We start from the raw sequence: 18,686 nt of genomic DNA, 5'->3' as shown, positions 1-18,686 counted from the left end.
GATATCTAGAAACGAATTGTGGAACTGCACGTTCACAAAAATGTATTGGTGCATTTCATTTGAGGATAACCTAGTAGCGACTAGTAGAACCAGGCCTCAAAAAATCAAAAATGTTACTAGACCTGCAGGTCGAGTAACTTGAATAATCTTATTGACCAGAACTGTAATGTACTTAACCGCAAATAGGTCTCAGACCGTGTTATCCTAGGCAAATATTTTAGTTTACATTCACCTTTTGTTCCATTCACACATGTGTACCTTCAAATATGTGAGTTCAGCATTTCTGCTGTATAAAAAAAAATATATATTGGTTTGATTAAATAGACTAAATGTTTGCTCCATGTATAAAACAAACCTAGCCCACATATATGGGACACATGATCCATGACTTGCCTCCTAGGTCTCTAATAGCTTTGCTACCAAGGCAGGAGTGTTTCTAGGTATTATTGTGTTTAAACATTCACTTTTAATAAATATATTACTAAAGCATGATATGTCTGCACACCGTCATTTACAGACAGAAAATGTTCAAGAAATGTCCAAAAGCCTTCCCACTAACTTGCAGCTTTACTGACAAAATTATATAATGTATTAACCATCTGTGAAAATCGGATGTCAGAAAACATATTTATTCTTTGCACATCACCCAATAAATTGTCCTGATTTGTTTTCATCCTATTAAAATATTGTTTTCATCACACAGAAATACAAACAATGGGCTTTATCTATTTTGAAATGCTTGTACAGTTGACTTCGATATTTAGATGTTGTGTGCTAGGAAAAACCTGACAAAATCCTGGAACTCTGCAGTCTGAAGGAAAATAATTGTTCGAAAAAATGACTTGACCTCTATGAACACAGGAAATGTGACAAACTAGATTTAAAGGCCTCTTTATTGCTCCTAAACTTTCTTACTGAACAGAACACCCATTCTTTGTCAACTTGCCAGAAGGGGCGAGTAGGTCCTACAAATAGCTCAACATGATAAAATATGACTCTCCATAGGGAGTGGCCGAGTAGTGTTTTTGTAGCTTGAGAACTGCAGCTTCTTAAAAGAAATTCAGTGATCTTGCATTCAACTTTTGAGGGACACTTCAAAACTCAATGTTTTCATTTGACTTGCAGCTTCATGTACAAATTTCAATGCTTTTGCATCTGACTAGATAGGGACACCAAGTAATGACTAGGGGAACACCAGCTTCATGTAATAATTTAAATTCTTTTGCATTTGATTTGTGAGGTGCACCTTGTAATGACATGTGGAACTGCACCTTCACAAAAGAATATTAATGCTGTTGCATTTGATTTGTGAGGGGCACCTAAGAACAACTTGCGGAACTGCACCATCATGAAAGAATATCAAAGCTTTTGACTTGAGAGGGATACCTATTAAGGAAATGGGAACTGCAGCTTCCTGATAGGATTTCAATGCTTTTGCTTCTAACTCAAGAGTGAGCTCAAGTCTCTGGAGGAACTGCAGATCTGGGAAAGACTTTTAAAAGTTTAGCATTTCTCTTAAGAGAGACTTGTAGTAGCAACTTAAATATTTACAGGATTGAGTGTGTTCTCTGTTGGCTTGCATTTTGTTTCTTCCTACCACAGCCCATAGCATAAGGTCATGGCCATTTCACTGGACATAATTATAGTGCACTAAAAAAAAAAGCTTCCTCAACAACAAGTAGAAGGTACTTGACTTATCCAGTGATTTCTAGTACCTATATTTATATGTTTTTTTTTTTTTTTTTTTTTTTTACAAGTGTGCTATAATAATCAAGGCATTTATTAAAAGTTTGAGTGTTGATTCATCAGTATTGGCATATCTACTTACTTTACTGAAATCAAGCACAGTTTATTCGAGTTGCAGAAGTGGATATGTGCATGTTTGTTGAAGCCACACCCTGTCAACTTGGTGAAGGGCATTTTTAACAGTTACGTCTTACTCAAAGGGCATTTAGTAACAATGTATGTCATTGCAGCTTTGTGATAGATCCTTTGAACACTTGCTGGTAAAGGACTGAAGTATTGTTAACATATTGTTTTTGTTCTGACTTAAAAAGGACATCTACTAGTTACGTGAGGTAACTGTAGCTATGTGAAAGCACAGACTGACTGGCTTTGCTAGTGCCTGTTCTCCTTGTTTTCACAATTTAATGGGCTCTGCCAATGCTCTGTTGTTCCTAAGTGCACAAGTGTTAGAAATGGGGTCTCTAGTTGGCAGTCGGTTTGCACCCTGTCCAAGTAGGACCCTCACTCTAGTCAGGATAAGGGAGATACTCGCTCAGATAACCCCTGCTCACCCCTTGGTAGCTTTGGACAAGCAGTCAGGCTTATCGTGGAAGCAATGTGTAAAGCATTTGCACATAACACAGTATTAATTGAAAACCCTACAAGTGGACACCACACCAGTTTTGGAAAAATAGCCAATATTTACCTGTGTAAAACAAGACCAAAACAATAAAAATCCAACAGACAGTGATAAAGATATGAGATTTGTAAGATTTATCTTAAAAATACAGTTCCTTGAAGTCAATCGCTCTATCTGGGGCTATTATAGCGTCGTGATCAACAAAACCATCAGTTCGGGCCGGCCACGGCGTCGTGGACCAGCTACGGTGTTAGGAAGACCCGCAAGCAGTACCTTGGATTTGCACGGCATCGTGATCCTCGCAGTGAGCTCCGGAGAGCGGCGCTGGTGCGGGAGTTGTTGGGCCCTTCAAGTCACACGCGTGCGGATCGAACTCCGAGCTGATGAAGTCAGGAGCGCTGGCATGGATGGCGTCGGGGCTGCGGTGCGAAGAGGGATGATGCGACTTGCGGTAACCACAGGTCACGGTACAGGCAGCGGCTCGGTGACGGCGTCCAGCTGTGTCGGTGAGACCAGTGCTGCGGTGTGAAGCGGGTCAGTGCGATGTGCAATGTTACCAGGTCACATTACAGGCAGCGTTGTTGTCATTGCTGGAGCACTGTCGTCGGTAGGCCCAAGCCATCGGTGCAGGACGGGACGGTGTCTTTGTGACCCTCACAAGCAGTGTCCATAGGCCATGGTGCAGGCAGGATGCCTGGTGACGACACTGAAATCGATGATGTCGTTGGACCGGGGCTGCGGTGTGGGACGGGACGGTGCTTCGTGTACCTTATGAGCAGTGTCCACAAGCCACGGTGCAGGCAGCGGCGCCGGTGTCACAGGAGCAGCGACGAATGGGATGCCCAGGCTGCGATGTGAGCAGGCAATGCCAGAGTGGGAGGCCCACAGGTCGTGGTGCGAGCAGCGGCTCGGTGAAGTCGTACGATGTCGGTGACACCAGGGTCGCAGTGCGAAGTGGGGCAATGCAACTCCGTGCGGCATTGGCAGGTCACAGTGCAGGCCAGCGGCGTCATTGGTGGCAGTACAGTTGTTCTTCCTCTTGAGCAGCTCAAAACACACAGTTCCCAGTGCTGCAAGTTGAGGAAACTGAAGTCTTTGGTGTCCCTGAGACTTCCAACAGGAGGCAAGCTCTAGTCCAAGCCCTTGGAGAACTTTCTCAAGCAGAACACACAGCAAAGTTCACCCTTTGCACTCTTTTGAGGCAGAAGCAGCAACTGCAGACCAGGCCAGTCCAGCAAAGCAACACAGCAAAAAGACAGTACTCCTCCTTCAGCTCTTATCCTTGGCAAATGTTCCTCTTGATTCCAGAAAGATTCTAAAAGTCTGGGGTTTTTGGTCTTCTTCTTGTACCCATTTCTGCCTTTGAAGTTGGCAAACTTCAAAGCAAAGTCTCAAGTGTTTGCCAGATCCTTCCTTGTCCAGGCCAGGGCCCAAGACACACACCAAGGGGTTGGAAACTGCATTGTGTGAGGGCAGGCACAGTCCTTTCAGGTGTGAACAACCACTCCTTCCTCCCCTCTAGCTCAGATGGCTCATCAGTATATGCAGGCAACCCCTCCGCCCCCTTTGTGTCACTGTCTAGAGAGGTGCCCAACTGTCAAACTGACCCAGACAGACAACCCACAAAAGGGCAGAGTCACAGAATAGTTTAAGCAAGAAAATGCCTACTTTCTAAAAGTGGCATTTTTAAACAGACAATTTAAAAACCAACTTCACTAAAGTATGTATTTTTAAATTGTGAGTTTAGAGACCCTAAACTCCACATTTATATCTGCTCTCAAAGGGAATCTGCATTTTAAGGATATTTAAAGGCAGCCCCCAAGTTAACATATGAGAGAGAGAGGCCTTGCACAGTGAACACCAAATCTGGCAGTATTTCATTGTTTGGAAATATAAAACACACTAGTATATGTCCTACCTTAAAAATACACTGCCCCTGGGGCTACCTAGAGCCTATCTTAGGGGTGCCTGACACGTAGTAAAAAGGAAGGTTGCCAAGTTGAATTGGCAGTTTAAATCTGCATACACAGGCATTGCAGTGGCAGGTCTGAGACAGGTTTACAGGGCTACTAGTGTGGGTGGCACAACCAGTGCTGCAAGCCAACCATTAGCATTTTATTTACAGTCCCTTGGCTCCTCTGGTGATCTTTACCAGGGGCATACCAGTAAATCAAATATGTCAATTATGCATAAACCAATCAACTGTATAATTTACACAGAGAGCAAATGCACTTTAGCACTGTTTAGCAGTAGTAAAGTGCCCAGAGTCCTAAAGCCAACAAAAACTGGTCAGAAAAATTGGGAGGCAGGAGGCAAAAAGATTGGGGATGACCCTGCAAAAAGGGCCAGGTGCAACAACAAGCATCATTGTTGCAAGCTGTAATGGGCTGACAATGCTGCTAGTGATAATGACTCACGTTATGGGCAGGAGGGGGTAACGCAGATTAAGTATAAAGGTTCCAAATAAAAAAGCTTATGCCGACCTGCTGATTGGTAACAACAATAAAGATGTGCCTCTAAGTTGATTTACCCCAAGTATTTTGTTCTAATTTGTTGCACTTCAGTCTTGTTTACTTGTCAAGTGTAGGCTACATGACCCAGTAAGTTCTACTCTTAAATGGACATCTTTTTGCTAGGAACACTTCTCAATAGAAGAACAATGCCATCACCAACACAGCAGCACACTTCAGTCAAAGTTGGAGGCAGATAGCAAGTAACAAAAATAATTCTGTTCGAGCTGGCCCTTCCACAAGGTCTTTATTTGGTAGTTTGTTGTCTCCATACAAGTCCCTCACAACTTCGTTATGTCAATGTCATTAACAATGCATCCACAGCCAACATGCAGTAGAACCTCTTAATCAAGGCTTTTGCTTTATTTTGGCTTTTTTAAGTTCAAATATTAATGAATTCTTAAAAACTGTGTCCATATATCGTTATTCCTCCTTCATTTAGGCTATGGCCTTAAGTAGGGTATTTTATGGAAAAAAACTGTAGTCCAAGAAAATGGCCAATTCGTGGATAAAAACTCCAGTATCATCTGGCATTGATTTTTGTCGTTCATGTCAATTCTTATTGTACACTTGGATTTCTTCTTTAGCTACCAATGATACTAGACTGGAGTTCTGTATCTCCTCATAGTGACTGTCTGCACTTGGACATCTGCTCTTGTTAGGTGCAGTAGCAGGCTAGCTGGACCCGGAAGAGTGGGGGTGGCAACAAGGGCATTTGGTACCCAGTTCCTAAGGATCTGCTGGACTGTCCGGATCCAGGTGTGGTTGGCAAGAACAACTTCTTTCTCGATTTCCATGGCCACAATTTGTATGTACCTCATCTCACCCCTTTCAGTGCGACACAGGCTACTCTGCATTTGTGAGATGGAGTAGTAAACGTTAATTTCCAGTTTAACCCCTTTCCCTCCTTCTTTCCAACTAGTTTTTATTTAAAAACTTGTGTTTTGCCACATAAAAGTTACTTGGGTAAGAAGTTCAGAAGATACCTTTGAACCCTCGCATAATCATATTGCTGCCATATTGAAACCTGTTTAACAGATAGCAAAACCATAAAGCAAAACGTCAGATTTTTGTCTTGACATTGATTGTTAGACTGCAGCCTGCCAAGGTGCCTCTGGGTTAAACACATTACATTAAATCTTATTGGATAGGAGTACACTTTCTTTTATTTTGATGTAACACAATGCAGCTAACAACCACTTTGAATTATGAAAGACTTGATTGGCAGCTATTTTGACAAGACCAGAGTCAACTGCCTACATTTTTGATAATCAAATATGTGGAATAGGATGACAAGTTAATTGGTCTTTGAGATATTTTGCAACCTATTTGCTGAACAAAATGGCAAGACGAGCTAAAGTGTGTCTCTTAGTCTGTATGATGAAGTTGCTATGCTTCTATAGCTCCAGTGGTCTGTTGGAAGGCTTACTGGGATGTGTTTGATTCCCCAGGCTCCAAGCTGTTTTGATCATCTGTAATGTATTATGTTGAAACTAGTGGTATTGGATAGTCAACCTTTTTTCCATCTTGCACTCCTTTTCCAACTTGCACTTATCATGGCTGGCACCTGGCCTAGTTACTGAATTGTGCATTTTCATTTTGTTTGTGCTCCAACTAGGCAACATTTCTCCACTGTCTACCAAAGCACATCACATCCTTAAACAATATTTACCTTGAATGCAGAATTAGCTTAGTGTTGGTTGGCCAGTAAACACTTCTTATTCTCTTTGTTCTGAACTACTTGCTTGTTTTGTTAATTATTTCTGTAGGAAAGTACCCTCTTTTTTTGGCATGGTTACCCACATTTTCTGCCTGTTGTCAGTATTTTTGACTGTGTCTACTGGGTTCCTGCTAACCAGGACCCCAGTAGTTTTGCTCTCGCCTCTAAATTGTACCTTTTTCTTCCCACAATTGGCATACTGGTCCCCCATGTAAGTCCCTAGTATATGGTACCTAGGTACTCAGGACATTGGGGCTCCAGGGGATCCCTATGGGCTGCAGCAGTTATTCTGCCACCCATAGGGAGCCCATGCAAAGTGTTTTGCAAGCCTGCCATTGCAGAGTGCGTGAAACAGGTGCATGCATCCGTATTCCCTACAGGTGACTACACCAGGTCACTATGTCACCCCTATGGTAGGCCCTCTCAGCCCAGAGGGCAGGGTGCAGGTACCTGTGTGTGAGGGCACCCCTGCACTAGCAGAGGTGCCCCCACAAACTCCAGATCCACTTCCCTGTATTTCGTGAGTGCGGGGATGCCGTTTTATGTGTGTACTGGACATAGGTAGTGACCTATGTCCAGCTACATAATGGTAACTCCATACCTGGGCATGTTTGGTATCAAACATGTCAGAATCATACCCCAATACTCTTGCAAGTATTGGTAGTATGATTCCATGCACTCTGGGGGCTCCTTAGAGGACCCCCAGCATTGCTACCACCAGTCTGTGTTTTCCGGGCAGCCCAGCTGCTGCCACCCGTCGGACAGGTTTCTGTCCTCCTGGTGCTTGATCTGATCAAGCCCAGGAAGGCAGGACAAAGGATTTCCTTGGGAGAGGAAAGTAACACCCTCTTTCTTAAGGAGATAGGTGTGACTGACTTGGGAGGGGTAGCCTCCCCAAGCCACTGGTTTGCTTTGAAGGGCACATTTGGTGCCCTCTGTACATAAACCAGTCCACACCGGTTCTGGGACCCCCAGTCCCTTCTATGGCGCTAAACAGGACAATGGAAAGGGGAGAGATCACTCCCCTGTCCATCACCAACCCAGGGGCAGTGCCCAGAGCTCCTCCAGAGGGTCCCTGGGTTCTTCCATCTTGTTTCCAAGGTTGGCATGGAACTCTGGGTGCATCTGAGTGGCCAGGCAAGTGACGTCGGAGCCTCCTCCTGATAGGTGCTTACCTGGCTAGGTGACCAGTCCGCCTTTCAGGGCTATTTAGGGTCTCTCTTGGGTGGGTCCTCAGATTCAGCTTGCAAAATTCCAGCAGGACTCCTCTGCAACCTTCACTTCGACTTCTGGTCACAGGAACCGTGACTGGACCCTCCAGGAACCGACAACACGACTACATCGAAGAAGACTGTTCCGCAACTTTGTTTCCACGTCTCCTGCCAGCTTTGTAAAATTTCACTGGCAGTGCATCCTCAGAAGACTGCAACTCTTCAGCCTGCACAAGAAGAAGATGGAATCTCCCTTGGAGTGAAGGAGTCACTCTCCTGCAACCACAGGCACCTACAACAAGCAACGACCGACTGCATGGATCTCCCCTCATCTTGAGCTACGTGCATCCTGCATCACTGGTGGTGGTCCGGAGTAGTCCTCTTGGTCCTCTCTGCCAGCTGTCCAACTTTGGTGGAGGTAGTAAGCCTTTGCCTTCCCACACAGGACAGTACCCCTGTGCACTGTCTCTTGCAGCTGCCAAGGCTTGTTTGCATCTCCTCCAAGGGATCTTCAGTCGACGTGTAGCTCCAGCACCCCATCCTGCAAAGCACAGCCTCCTGCTGCGTGGGATCCTCTTTTGTAGTGCTGCGTGGGCTTCTTTTGTGACTCCTGTGTCCTCATCCTGTGGGTGCTGCCTCTGCTCCAGTGGATCCTCTCTGCAACGCTGAGGGTCCCCTGTGAGTCCCCCCTCCTGGGTTGAGTCCACCTGGGCCTTGCTGGTCCCTGGCAGCACCACTTTTCCACTAACCACATGTTTGCTTGTTGGTGGAATTCCTGCCCGACACCAGTCTGCAATCTTCCTTCCAGCGTGGGACATAATCTGCATCTATCAGTAACTCTTCTCCGGGTCCAGGGCTGCAGTGCTGACCTGTTCTTCATCACCGTCGACCAACTCCTGTAACTGCAGCTGGGTTGGTAGTAGCTCCTACTTCTCCTGGACTTCACTGTGACTTTTGGACTTGGTCCCCTCTCTTCACAGGTCTTCTTTCTTCAGGAATCCACTGCTGGTTTTCTTGCAGTCTTGTCTGGGTGTCTTCTTTTTCTTGTTTTCCTCGTTTTGGGTGGTTTGGGGAAAATCCAGTGATTTACTCCTGCAATCCTGGTCGCTCGGGGGTACTGTGTTGCTTACCTCTGTAGTTTTCTAGTACTCCCAGCTCCCCTCTACACATTTTACTTACCTAGGTGGGGGTACCCTATTTGCACTCCATTTTTTTAGCAAATGATTTGCTTCAGCTGGGGGTCACTATTGGTTATTGCTCTTTGCACTGTTTTCCAACCTTTTCTGTGTGTTTTTGATTGTTAGTGTATATATTTAGTGTATTACTTTTCTCCTAATGATGGGTTACCCTTCTAGTATTTTGTGGTGATTTGTTCTAAAAATAAAGTACCTTTATTTTTGTACAACTGAGTGCTTTCTTTCATGTGTGTAAGTGCTGTGTGACCATTTCAGGAGCTTTGCATGTCTCCTAGATGAGCCTTGGCTGCTCATCCACAGCTACGTATAGAGAGCGTGGCTTCTAGACACTTCTTACACTTCACTAAGAGGGGATACCTGGACCTGGTATAAGGTGTAAGTACCTTAGGTACCCACCACATCCCAGGCCAACTTCATACAATTTCCATGACAGTAATTTTTTTTATTTTTATTTATTTTTTAATTTTTTAAAATAATCACTAATTATTGGGAAACCTTTAGGCTTATTTCTCAGCAAGTATACTCTTCGGATCAATGTCACGTACTAAATGTTTGTTTCAAGGTATTCAGAATTATTTACCTTGACTCTGCAATTGCAGCAAAAGCTCCCAGCATTACTAAATGATATGTTGGTACCTTAATCAGAGAAGTAAGCTTGTGAACACCGGCACCATTGGTATTTATTATTATGGTCGCAATGCATAAAACTAATTCCACTACTTTTTATTTTGATACTTTTGAGCCTTCTTCAGGCCCTATTGGTTCCTTTCTGCCTCAGAGTTTGTGCAGCACGTTTCTGTCCTTTCCTCCATTGTGAAGCCGAATCTGGCTATAGCTGGCTCATTGGAAACACCTGCATGCAGACAAAGAGACACTAGATGTCAGCAAGAGATACGAAAGAAATACTTTTAGATTTTCAGAAGCTGTTGTGTACTCTTGTGCCCAAGCAAGAGGACACCCTTTTGATCCTGTCCCAGGCAAACCTGGTCTCTGGGTTCTATTTCGAATGCAAGTCACCTTGGTCAATGACTTAGAATGCCCCGAAGTCATGCATCTCCACCTGCCATCGCTGTTCTTCCCCTTCAAAATATCCAACTTCATATTCATCCAATATGCTAGGATATGGCTTGCATTAGCCCAGCAAAAATAAAGACCTCATCCAAAGGTATGAGGCTATAAAGCTGAAGATTGATGAATAGGTTTTAATGTTCAGCTTTCCTACTACTAGTGCATTAGTTTTGGTGATTTTTAGGTCTTACCTCCCAGACAGATTTTAGCTATCTGTAGGCAAAAGCCTCTTGTGACCCCTAGCAAAAACGTACAGTTTGGGTTGTAGCCTGATAATGGAAAGAAATTATTTGATTTGTTGTCATTTTCATTTGTTTCTTCGTGAATGGCTGTCCTGCCTCTTTGTGTATGTCCCCCCCCCCCCCCCCCGTACACAGCCTGTTTATCGTCCCTTTATTTGGACGACTTTTATTGATTTATGTACAGAGTGTCCTGAGGGAAAAGTATTTGATAAATAAAGCAGGGAATTTATAAAGTTGAAAATATTGATTTCAGTGTACCATTTTGAAATACTTTGCTTACTTTTCCTCCAGTATTTGATTGTTTTTTTTCTTTTACTGTTTTAACACAATGCTTCACAAATGCACTTTGGCAAAGCTTATTATCTTGGCAGTTTCATTATGTAGGCTAGACCTATTGGCTTTGCCTGTGGTTGTTTATTATTGTGTTATTTAGGAAAGAAGCCTTACCTCTGGGTATGTGCCTAGTTACCTTCAGTTAACAAACTTCTGCCAACAATTTGCAAGTTAAAATCATATGAATAGAATACGTTTAAAAACTTGGTGTTGAAAACTACTTTTAAGTTGAATTTTACTTTTTTTTTTTTTTCTTTCTTGTGTTGTAGAGTATTAACAAGAAGACACCATGGTTCATCTTTGTAAGTACATTTTGAGTAAAGTTACTGGTAATTTCCTTAATTCAGATAAAATGAGGTAGAACCTGGTAAGGATGGGTCTTCCAAATAGGATGAGTTGCATTCATTGTGATAATTAAACTTTTAACTGGTTGGTAAAAAGTGTCACCCACCGCTTTATGAAAGCACTAGAAACTGTTTCTCAAATCAGTTACATTTAAATTCAGTAACCTTACTACCAAGAGTATATACCTTCTCCTTCACTGCATATCTTACTTCCCTGGAATACCTCATTACATCCTACACCTATAGTTCTTACTTCTCTGCTGAGTCGTGTGAGTAGTATCTTACTTTGTATCAGGGCTCCTCTACCATATGTAGGATTACAGGGCAGTGGGGGAGTTAGGGGGTTAACTCTGGTACCTCCTTGTCTCTAAGTGGCATGGCGCAGTGGGTATTGGATGATTTTTGTATTCCTGAACGTGTACCAGAAGTGATATCATGATGGCATCACAGCCCTCTAATAGTATCTGTTGTTTTACACTTTTAACCTGGACTTCCTTTTGGTAGCACTGAGCAGGAAGAACTAGCTTTTGATCAAATATATGCCCCAATTTTTCAAATGTACTAATTTAAGAGTAAGAAAATCAAATATTAGTTCACGATCGAGGCTCCTACATGAGGCAGTCATAATTAGCACTTATCTTCCCTATCCTTGGAGCCTTTGGACCTGATTTAGAACACGGCGGACAGGTTACTCCGTCACAGCGGTCACGGATATCCCATGGCATGGCAGACACTGAAATACTTTGCGGGGCCCTCTTACGGGGGCCCCTGCAGTGCCCATGCCATTGGCATGGGCACGGCAGGGGCCCCCAGGGGCCCCGCGGCACCCCCTACCGCCATCCTGTTCATGGCGGGTTTCCCGCCATGAACAGGATGGCGGTAGGGGCTGTCGGAATCCTCATGGCGGCGGAGCGCGCTCCGCCGCCATGAAGGATTCCCCCGAGCAGCGGTAAGTCGGCGGGAGCCCGCCGACTTGCCGCTTCTGACCGCGGCTGAACCGCCGCGGTCAGAATGCTCGTGGGAGCACCGCCAGCCTGTTGGCGGTGCTCCCGTGGTCGGTGGCCCTGGCGGCCACCGGCCGCCAGGGTCAGAATGACCCCCTAAGTCTTCTGCTAGACTGCCATCAAAGATCCATGCTGATAGTGCAACACTTGGGCCAGACCCGTTTTGTGATATTGGTATCAATAGGTGTGGTTCAAAAGTAGAAACATGGGTTTGCTGTTTTCGACCCTGAGAAGTCCCAGGAGTATCCTTTTCAAATGCTACGTTCGTTGCTCTTTAACATGATTGTCAAAGCCATTTAGGGACAAGATGCCAGAGGCAACTGCCTCAATACCAGAAGTCCAACGGTTGTCAAAAGCTCAGCATAACATTTTAAGGAATCCCTTGAGAGTGCTTAATAGATTCTAGACCTAAAGGGCACTGAAAAAGAGAATAGTACTTAATATATGGGGTACTCTCAAGAAGACAACCAACCACTTTTTACAAAACAGGAGTGGCACTTTGGGACTGTGAACAGTCTAGACCATACCCTCAATTCTGCTCACTGAGCCTAAACAGGTCTGTCAGGCACACTACTGGTGGCTTCGTAATAGTGAAAGGCTTAATGAGGGAGAGCCTGAGAACGAAGTGACCCCCGTTGTTGATGACAGTGAATGGAAAAACTGTCACGCCAAATCTCCAGGGGAGGAAATTATACTTCCTTACCCCTTGCCAGCGCAGTCAACCAACCTTTAACAAACTGATCTACTGAGCTGGAGAAGGGCTGCATATTTCCTTTCTGAAGAAGATTCCTATTTCTTCACCCGATGTACTTCTGACTCCAGCATGGGGCCATCTAAAACTACCCATATTTTCACAGTTTGTGTAATAATCTTATTTCATTTCTGTTCATCCTCACTCCACGAGGGCAGCGAACCCTTAGCTGGTGAAGAAATAGGACCTGCACCACGCAAGCCAGTCTTCGTTGTGAACAGTTCTCTGGCTGACGCTGCTGCTGTGGCTAGAAATCATGGGTGCAGCAGTAACCTCGGATGACCGACTGACAAGGAGCGCAAGAGACTAGAGCTGTAGACATACGTTTTCCTACCAGTGCACACTACTGTATGCCTTTTAACCGTGCCTTAGCATGCTATCAAAGTATGGCAGGAGTTGGTAGGGTGGTATGCTACGGAGGAATTATTTTAACACTTTCCAGAGACAATTAGAAGCAAGGCACATGCTACACCTCTATAGCACACTTGAATAGGGCGAAAAAGTTTCCAGACAAGTACTAACAAGTGAATTATTGTACAGACTAGCACGGCTGTGCTTATCTGGCTTCGGGGCAAGTTAAATATACAGTATACCTTTTGAAAGGGTCACCCTGATTATGAAATAAATGGCCCTTGAGAAAAAAAAGAAAACAGACGGGTGGACTTGATAAAACTTATCTCTAAGTTGTCTGGCTGTCTCAAAAACACGACAGCCCTTTCCTGCCCAAGAGCCTGCAGCAATAGGTTAAACCATTGGAAAATGCCAAAACACAATTACAGGGGGCACAATAAAGAGGCTCCTGAATTGGCATGCCCAACTCAAAGCGGTGATTGAGGAAGGCTTTTCTCATCTCCTTACCTCTCATAGAAGAAGGTTCTGCGAATTCTTAAGTTCCGTGCAGACTGATGGGAACTTGCCAGCCCTGTGAAATGTGTGCTGAATACGGTAGTTTGTGTGACAATTCTCCTACAACGAGAGCATTAACGGTGGCCATTTACTAAAAATGCTGAAGGAAATGCCAAAAGGTTCGACAGTTGTATATCATAATATAATTGGCACAAATGTGCCTGACAGAAATATTGCATCCTCAATATTGTTTGTTTACAAAAAATATTGCTCCCCTGAGTTTAGATTGTCTATTATGAACGCCATTGAGGTGATAATTTTGCAAAATCTATTTAGTACACTGTTAGACAATATTTTTCCCAATATTTGGTACCATACTGTTTTGACCAGTGAACAATAAAAAAAAGAGACCCACTCAGGAGAGAACCCAAGGTCCCCATACACATCTTGAGCCAAAAAAAGCATGACATGCCAAGACCAGGATTGTCACATCGGGTTATTCAGGTAACGTAACATATACCTGTGATGGAAGGCAACATTTATCAACACTATCTATTGAGCATTCAAGGACATCTTTGTAGTTCAGAAACATAAAAAGTCCATAAGATTCACATTAGACCCAAAGAGCTGGCTGCTCAAGATTTAACTTTTTAGGGTAACGTCCGTTCAAAGTTTGTTTCCATGAGTCAACTGCCATACACCTGAGGAGAGATCAAGCGCATCCCTAACTAGAACACTGTATGTCGAAGAACAGACCTACAGCACTTGCTTCAAGAAGACTGAGATAGCAATAAACCTACGCCAACTTGGGATCACAATCAATGGCGTTGCAGTCTCCTAAAGGAATGAGGATGTTGGAGATGATAATGTCTTGCATTTATCTAGTGCAAAATTCTAGTTGGTTCCTAAGAACCCTACAAGGCTAGTGTGACATCTAGTGGTTTTAGAACGAGGGGTGGTAAAGATCTAATGGTAATGCAAGGGATTTACAGTCCCTCAAAAAGCTCGAGTGCAGACAGGAAGGACATGAGCTTTGTGGAACTAAAAACTTAACATGACCATCACTACATATGCAACCTTGACAGGATGTTTGAATGTGCACGGAAGGAACTTGGAGCTTTAGGCAAATTGCTAGCTCAAAATGAGCATATAAATGAATTGAACTCAGGACTTTGGGCCTTGTCCTCAAATCCTTTCTTAAGACACAGAACAAGAATCTTATGATCTGTGATGATTGCAAAATAGTAGTGCAGTATATACTAAAACTGGACGGAACACATTTGCTTTAAGTGTTTTCTGAAATCCAGAACATCTGGCACTGTGTTTTAGAGAGATTACCTCACTCCCGATACAACACCTGCCAGGATCAGAAAGCAACTTTGCACACTTATTCCATTGTCCGAGATCAGAGGAAATTAACCTTTGCTAATGCTTTCCTACATTTTCGTTGATCTAGAATCATCTAAGGAAAATTCTAATATCTTCCATAACAGGGAACCTAATAGCCGTCAAAGTGGGTACAAGTTTCAACAGATTTGGTACTCTGCACCTGCTAAATGTTTTAGGTGCACTGTATATGAAGATCAAACCAGTATGTAGGCTGAATGAGAACAATCAATCACAAACCCAGCCTCGACCAACTCTGCAGCAAGGCTCCTGAGGTCAAACTTCAGATTTATAATGCATCCACCTGAATACCTGGATAGACTCAGGAAAGCCATGATAAATGGAACATTATCATCCTCATACATCTAACTCGAAAATACTTGAATATGTCAGTTCATTTAGCAGCCTTTCCCAGGTCCAGGTCAAGAGGACACAACAAACCGATCTTGTTCAAGGTACCCACAATGAAAGACTTTATGAAAGATGGAAATTCCACTTTACTTAGACTAAGACCATTGGTGCCGACATGCCACCTGAGCGTAGGGCTGATTGGACCAGGATTTAAATCTGTATATTAAACTGAAGCTTAAGCTTATTATATTTTAAACCACTTTCCTTATAGTTGTTAACTGTCCTTTAAAATGAAGACCCTTTAACCCATCTGCAGAACTGCACAATTGTACTGTGTACACATCTGGGTTATATAGGTTACAGCAGCCTTTCAGTGCTAATTTGGGCACAGGCTTTTCCTGTGTTCTCCAAAACCTTGGGAACAGTGCTAAACCGCCATGATTGCAGCCACTGACGACATCCGAACCCTCGTTAACTGAACAGAAACAGCAGCTTGGATCTTCCTCCACCACTCTGCAGTCTTCGCAACACCGTATCCCACCACACACTGATTGAAAGACTTCACCACATTGGCGTCCAAGGTGATGTGCTCAGATGGATCACCTCCTTCCTCGGTGGAAGAACCATAGGATCCACCTTTTTACCTCTGAACCCAAGGCGATCATGTGGTATTCACCCAGAGCTCATCCCTCAGCCCCCATGCTCTTCAACGCATATATGACCCTGCTGGCCAACATCGTTGGATCCCCTGGTATCAACATAATTTTGTTTACAGATGACCCTCAACACCTCCCCTCACTCACTGATGACCCCACCACCACAACTTCCACAGATGCAAGATAAGTGTTGCTGACTGGATGAAGAACAACTGCCTGCAGCTGAACACAGACAAGACAGTACTGATCTTCTGCAACATATGTAATGAGTTCTGGTGGCCATCAGACTTACGATTCGCACCCACTCCCTCCAACCACGTCAGAAGCATCATTGACAACAAGATCAACATGAAAGCACAGATCAACACCATCTCCTCCACCTTCTTTCTCACTCTGTGCATGCTATGTAAGATCTTCAAGTGGCTACCCCTACACACGAGACCCAGCAACTGGACTACGGCAATGCCCTCTATATGGGAATCGCCACAAACCTACAGAGACTTCAGAATATGCAGCCAGACTTATCCTCTACCTTCCCTGACAAACCCACATCACACCCCATCACAGGCAACTCCTCTGGCTCCCAGTGCAGAAGAAATGCCAATTCAGGCTGCTGACCCACGCACACAAGGCTCTACACAACCAAGGACACGCCTACATTCACCACTGCCTGAACTTCCACCAACCATCGAAGACTATGCTACCACTTCCTTTCTCTTGCTCAAACTCCCTGCATCTGCAGAACTGGGGAAAGCTCCTCCCACATCGCAGCAAAGACCTAGAACAGCCTCCCCACACAGTGCGGTGATTAGCCACACTTTATAAATCCTGATTGGTTGAATGACTGACAAAACCTCCATATCTTGGATGTGCGAAGTGCAACATGTGCTAATTGAAAATAAATAACACATTAGAACGACAAAATGGCTATTTGTTACCTAGAGCTTTGCTGTGGCTAGCTAGTGACTAGCATAGCAAGCAGGGTCACTCAAACTTGTGATTCCTTAGCAGATAAGCAGTTCGTTCTTGAACCAGGGGGAAAAAAGAACGGAGGGCTTCGTACCTGCCTTAGTCAAACATTCCACCTATGATGTAAGCAGAGATACAACATGGTGTTCTAAACACACTAGAACTGTTCAAAACTGCTTTCCATCTCCAGCTCTTCCCACTCAAGGTACCACTTTCTTTTCTAAGCTTAGCATGTGAATCTGTGCCAAATTCAAGTTGTACTGCAAATAAACTAATTACATAGGTGTAAGCAGAGTTTCTTAACTTAAGATGGTATTGATTCTCGTGCAACCCACCAAGCCTACCACCAGTACATAAAACAGGGCATACATATAACATGCACACACATATTGATGGCACCCTGAAGATGATGCTGAGCCAGAGGTAAATATTATAGTAGGAAACCTTCTCCCTTGATGTGAACTTTGATAAAAACATTTGCCAAAGAAACAATGTAGGAGTTTCCAGCCCAAGCAGTTAATGACCGGTATAGGAAGGTTCAGTATAGCACTGTGTGCTGTTAAAGCACCAAATCTACTATTACTGGTAAGTAACTCGATTTTTGCTCTTGATTCGAGTGGAAGTGACCATGATTTAAAGTGCAAAGCCACGATAATCTCTTTGGGAAGCAGCTCAGCATCTTGGTGAATGAAGGCCTATTGTCTAAAGTTAGAAGCTTAGACTGGGACGTAAAGTACGTCTTCTTGCGTATGGTTTAATTTTTACAATAGTTCCCATTCAGAGGAGAGCTCAGTGTTTCACGAATTGCCCTCATTCTGATATGTAAACAGCTTTAAAATTCCATGAAGGGCACCAAAATGCATTGAATAAACAGACTAGAGTTATGAAAAAGGGCCGTTTCTTCAAGCAGGGATGGTTTCATATTTTAACTGGCAGATCTCTTTTTTTTGTGTCACCAATACATGAGTTCGGTTGCAAAAGTTTTATAAAGCGTTTTTTCACTTCATTGATATCACATCCCATACAATTGCTTCATTTAATTCCGAACATTTCTTTACTAGATTTATTTATGGCATTTTTGGTTTTACTTTTGTCATGTTAAACGTTTAAAAGCTTAATTGAAATCGATAATAAATAACCATACGTTGGCGTTATTTTTAAAAGTAAATGCTATGTTTTTTGTCAGCTATCATTCTGATATGTTAATTGATCGTATGAACACAGCTTGTTGTGGGTTCTACAATACTGTCAGTTGTAGTTAGTTTTATGTTTACATGCATTAAATCTAACGATTCACGAATGCATTGTTTTCTGTTTAGCGCCTATCCTCTCCAAATATTACCACAAAGGGCACGTTGTTATTCGGTTGGCACTGCGTGGCTGTACCAACAGACCTTTCTATCTGATCGTGGCTGCATTTAACAAGCGTGCTCGGGACAGCAAGTATTTGGAGCAGTTGGGGTCCTACGATCCACTACCTAACAAGTACAATGAAAAACTAGTTAGCTTGAATATTGAGAAAATCAAATATTGGATTGGAAATGGAGCGCACACCACTAAACCAGTTGAAAAGCTTTTTGGTGAGTCCCAATAATAATCCTATTTTTTTTGTTTATTAATTTATATAAATATGCTTTCCTCTAGTGCTCCACTGTGGTCTTTTCCAAACTCATGACGTGCCTGTCACACACATAGAACTTCAAATTGTGACATAGCAGTTTAAAAAAAGTGTGA

The 18,686-nt window shown here is 43.5% G+C and overlaps 1 protein-coding gene across 8 annotated transcripts in view; it reads left to right on the top strand.

Moving 5' to 3' along the window:
* MRPS16 (mitochondrial ribosomal protein S16) overlaps positions 1-18,686 on the top strand; it is a 36,860-nt gene that overhangs the window by 8,877 nt on the left and 9,297 nt on the right. For all 8 annotated transcript variants that reach the window (XM_069240749.1, XM_069240744.1, XM_069240745.1 and 5 more), the window contains 2 exons: positions 10,915-10,947; positions 18,272-18,532. In XM_069240749.1, the coding sequence (XP_069096850.1) occupies positions 10,935-10,947; positions 18,272-18,532 (274 nt within the window). In that variant the 5' untranslated portion in view covers positions 10,915-10,934. The remainder of the gene's footprint in view (positions 1-10,914; positions 10,948-18,271; positions 18,533-18,686) is intronic.

Source organism: Pleurodeles waltl, chromosome 6, assembly GCF_031143425.1.
Source record: "Pleurodeles waltl isolate 20211129_DDA chromosome 6, aPleWal1.hap1.20221129, whole genome shotgun sequence".
Classification (NCBI taxonomy): domain Eukaryota; kingdom Metazoa; phylum Chordata; class Amphibia; order Caudata; family Salamandridae; genus Pleurodeles; species Pleurodeles waltl.
Note: the sequence above shows the minus strand (reverse complement) of the source record. Positions and strands in the feature narration are given on the sequence as shown.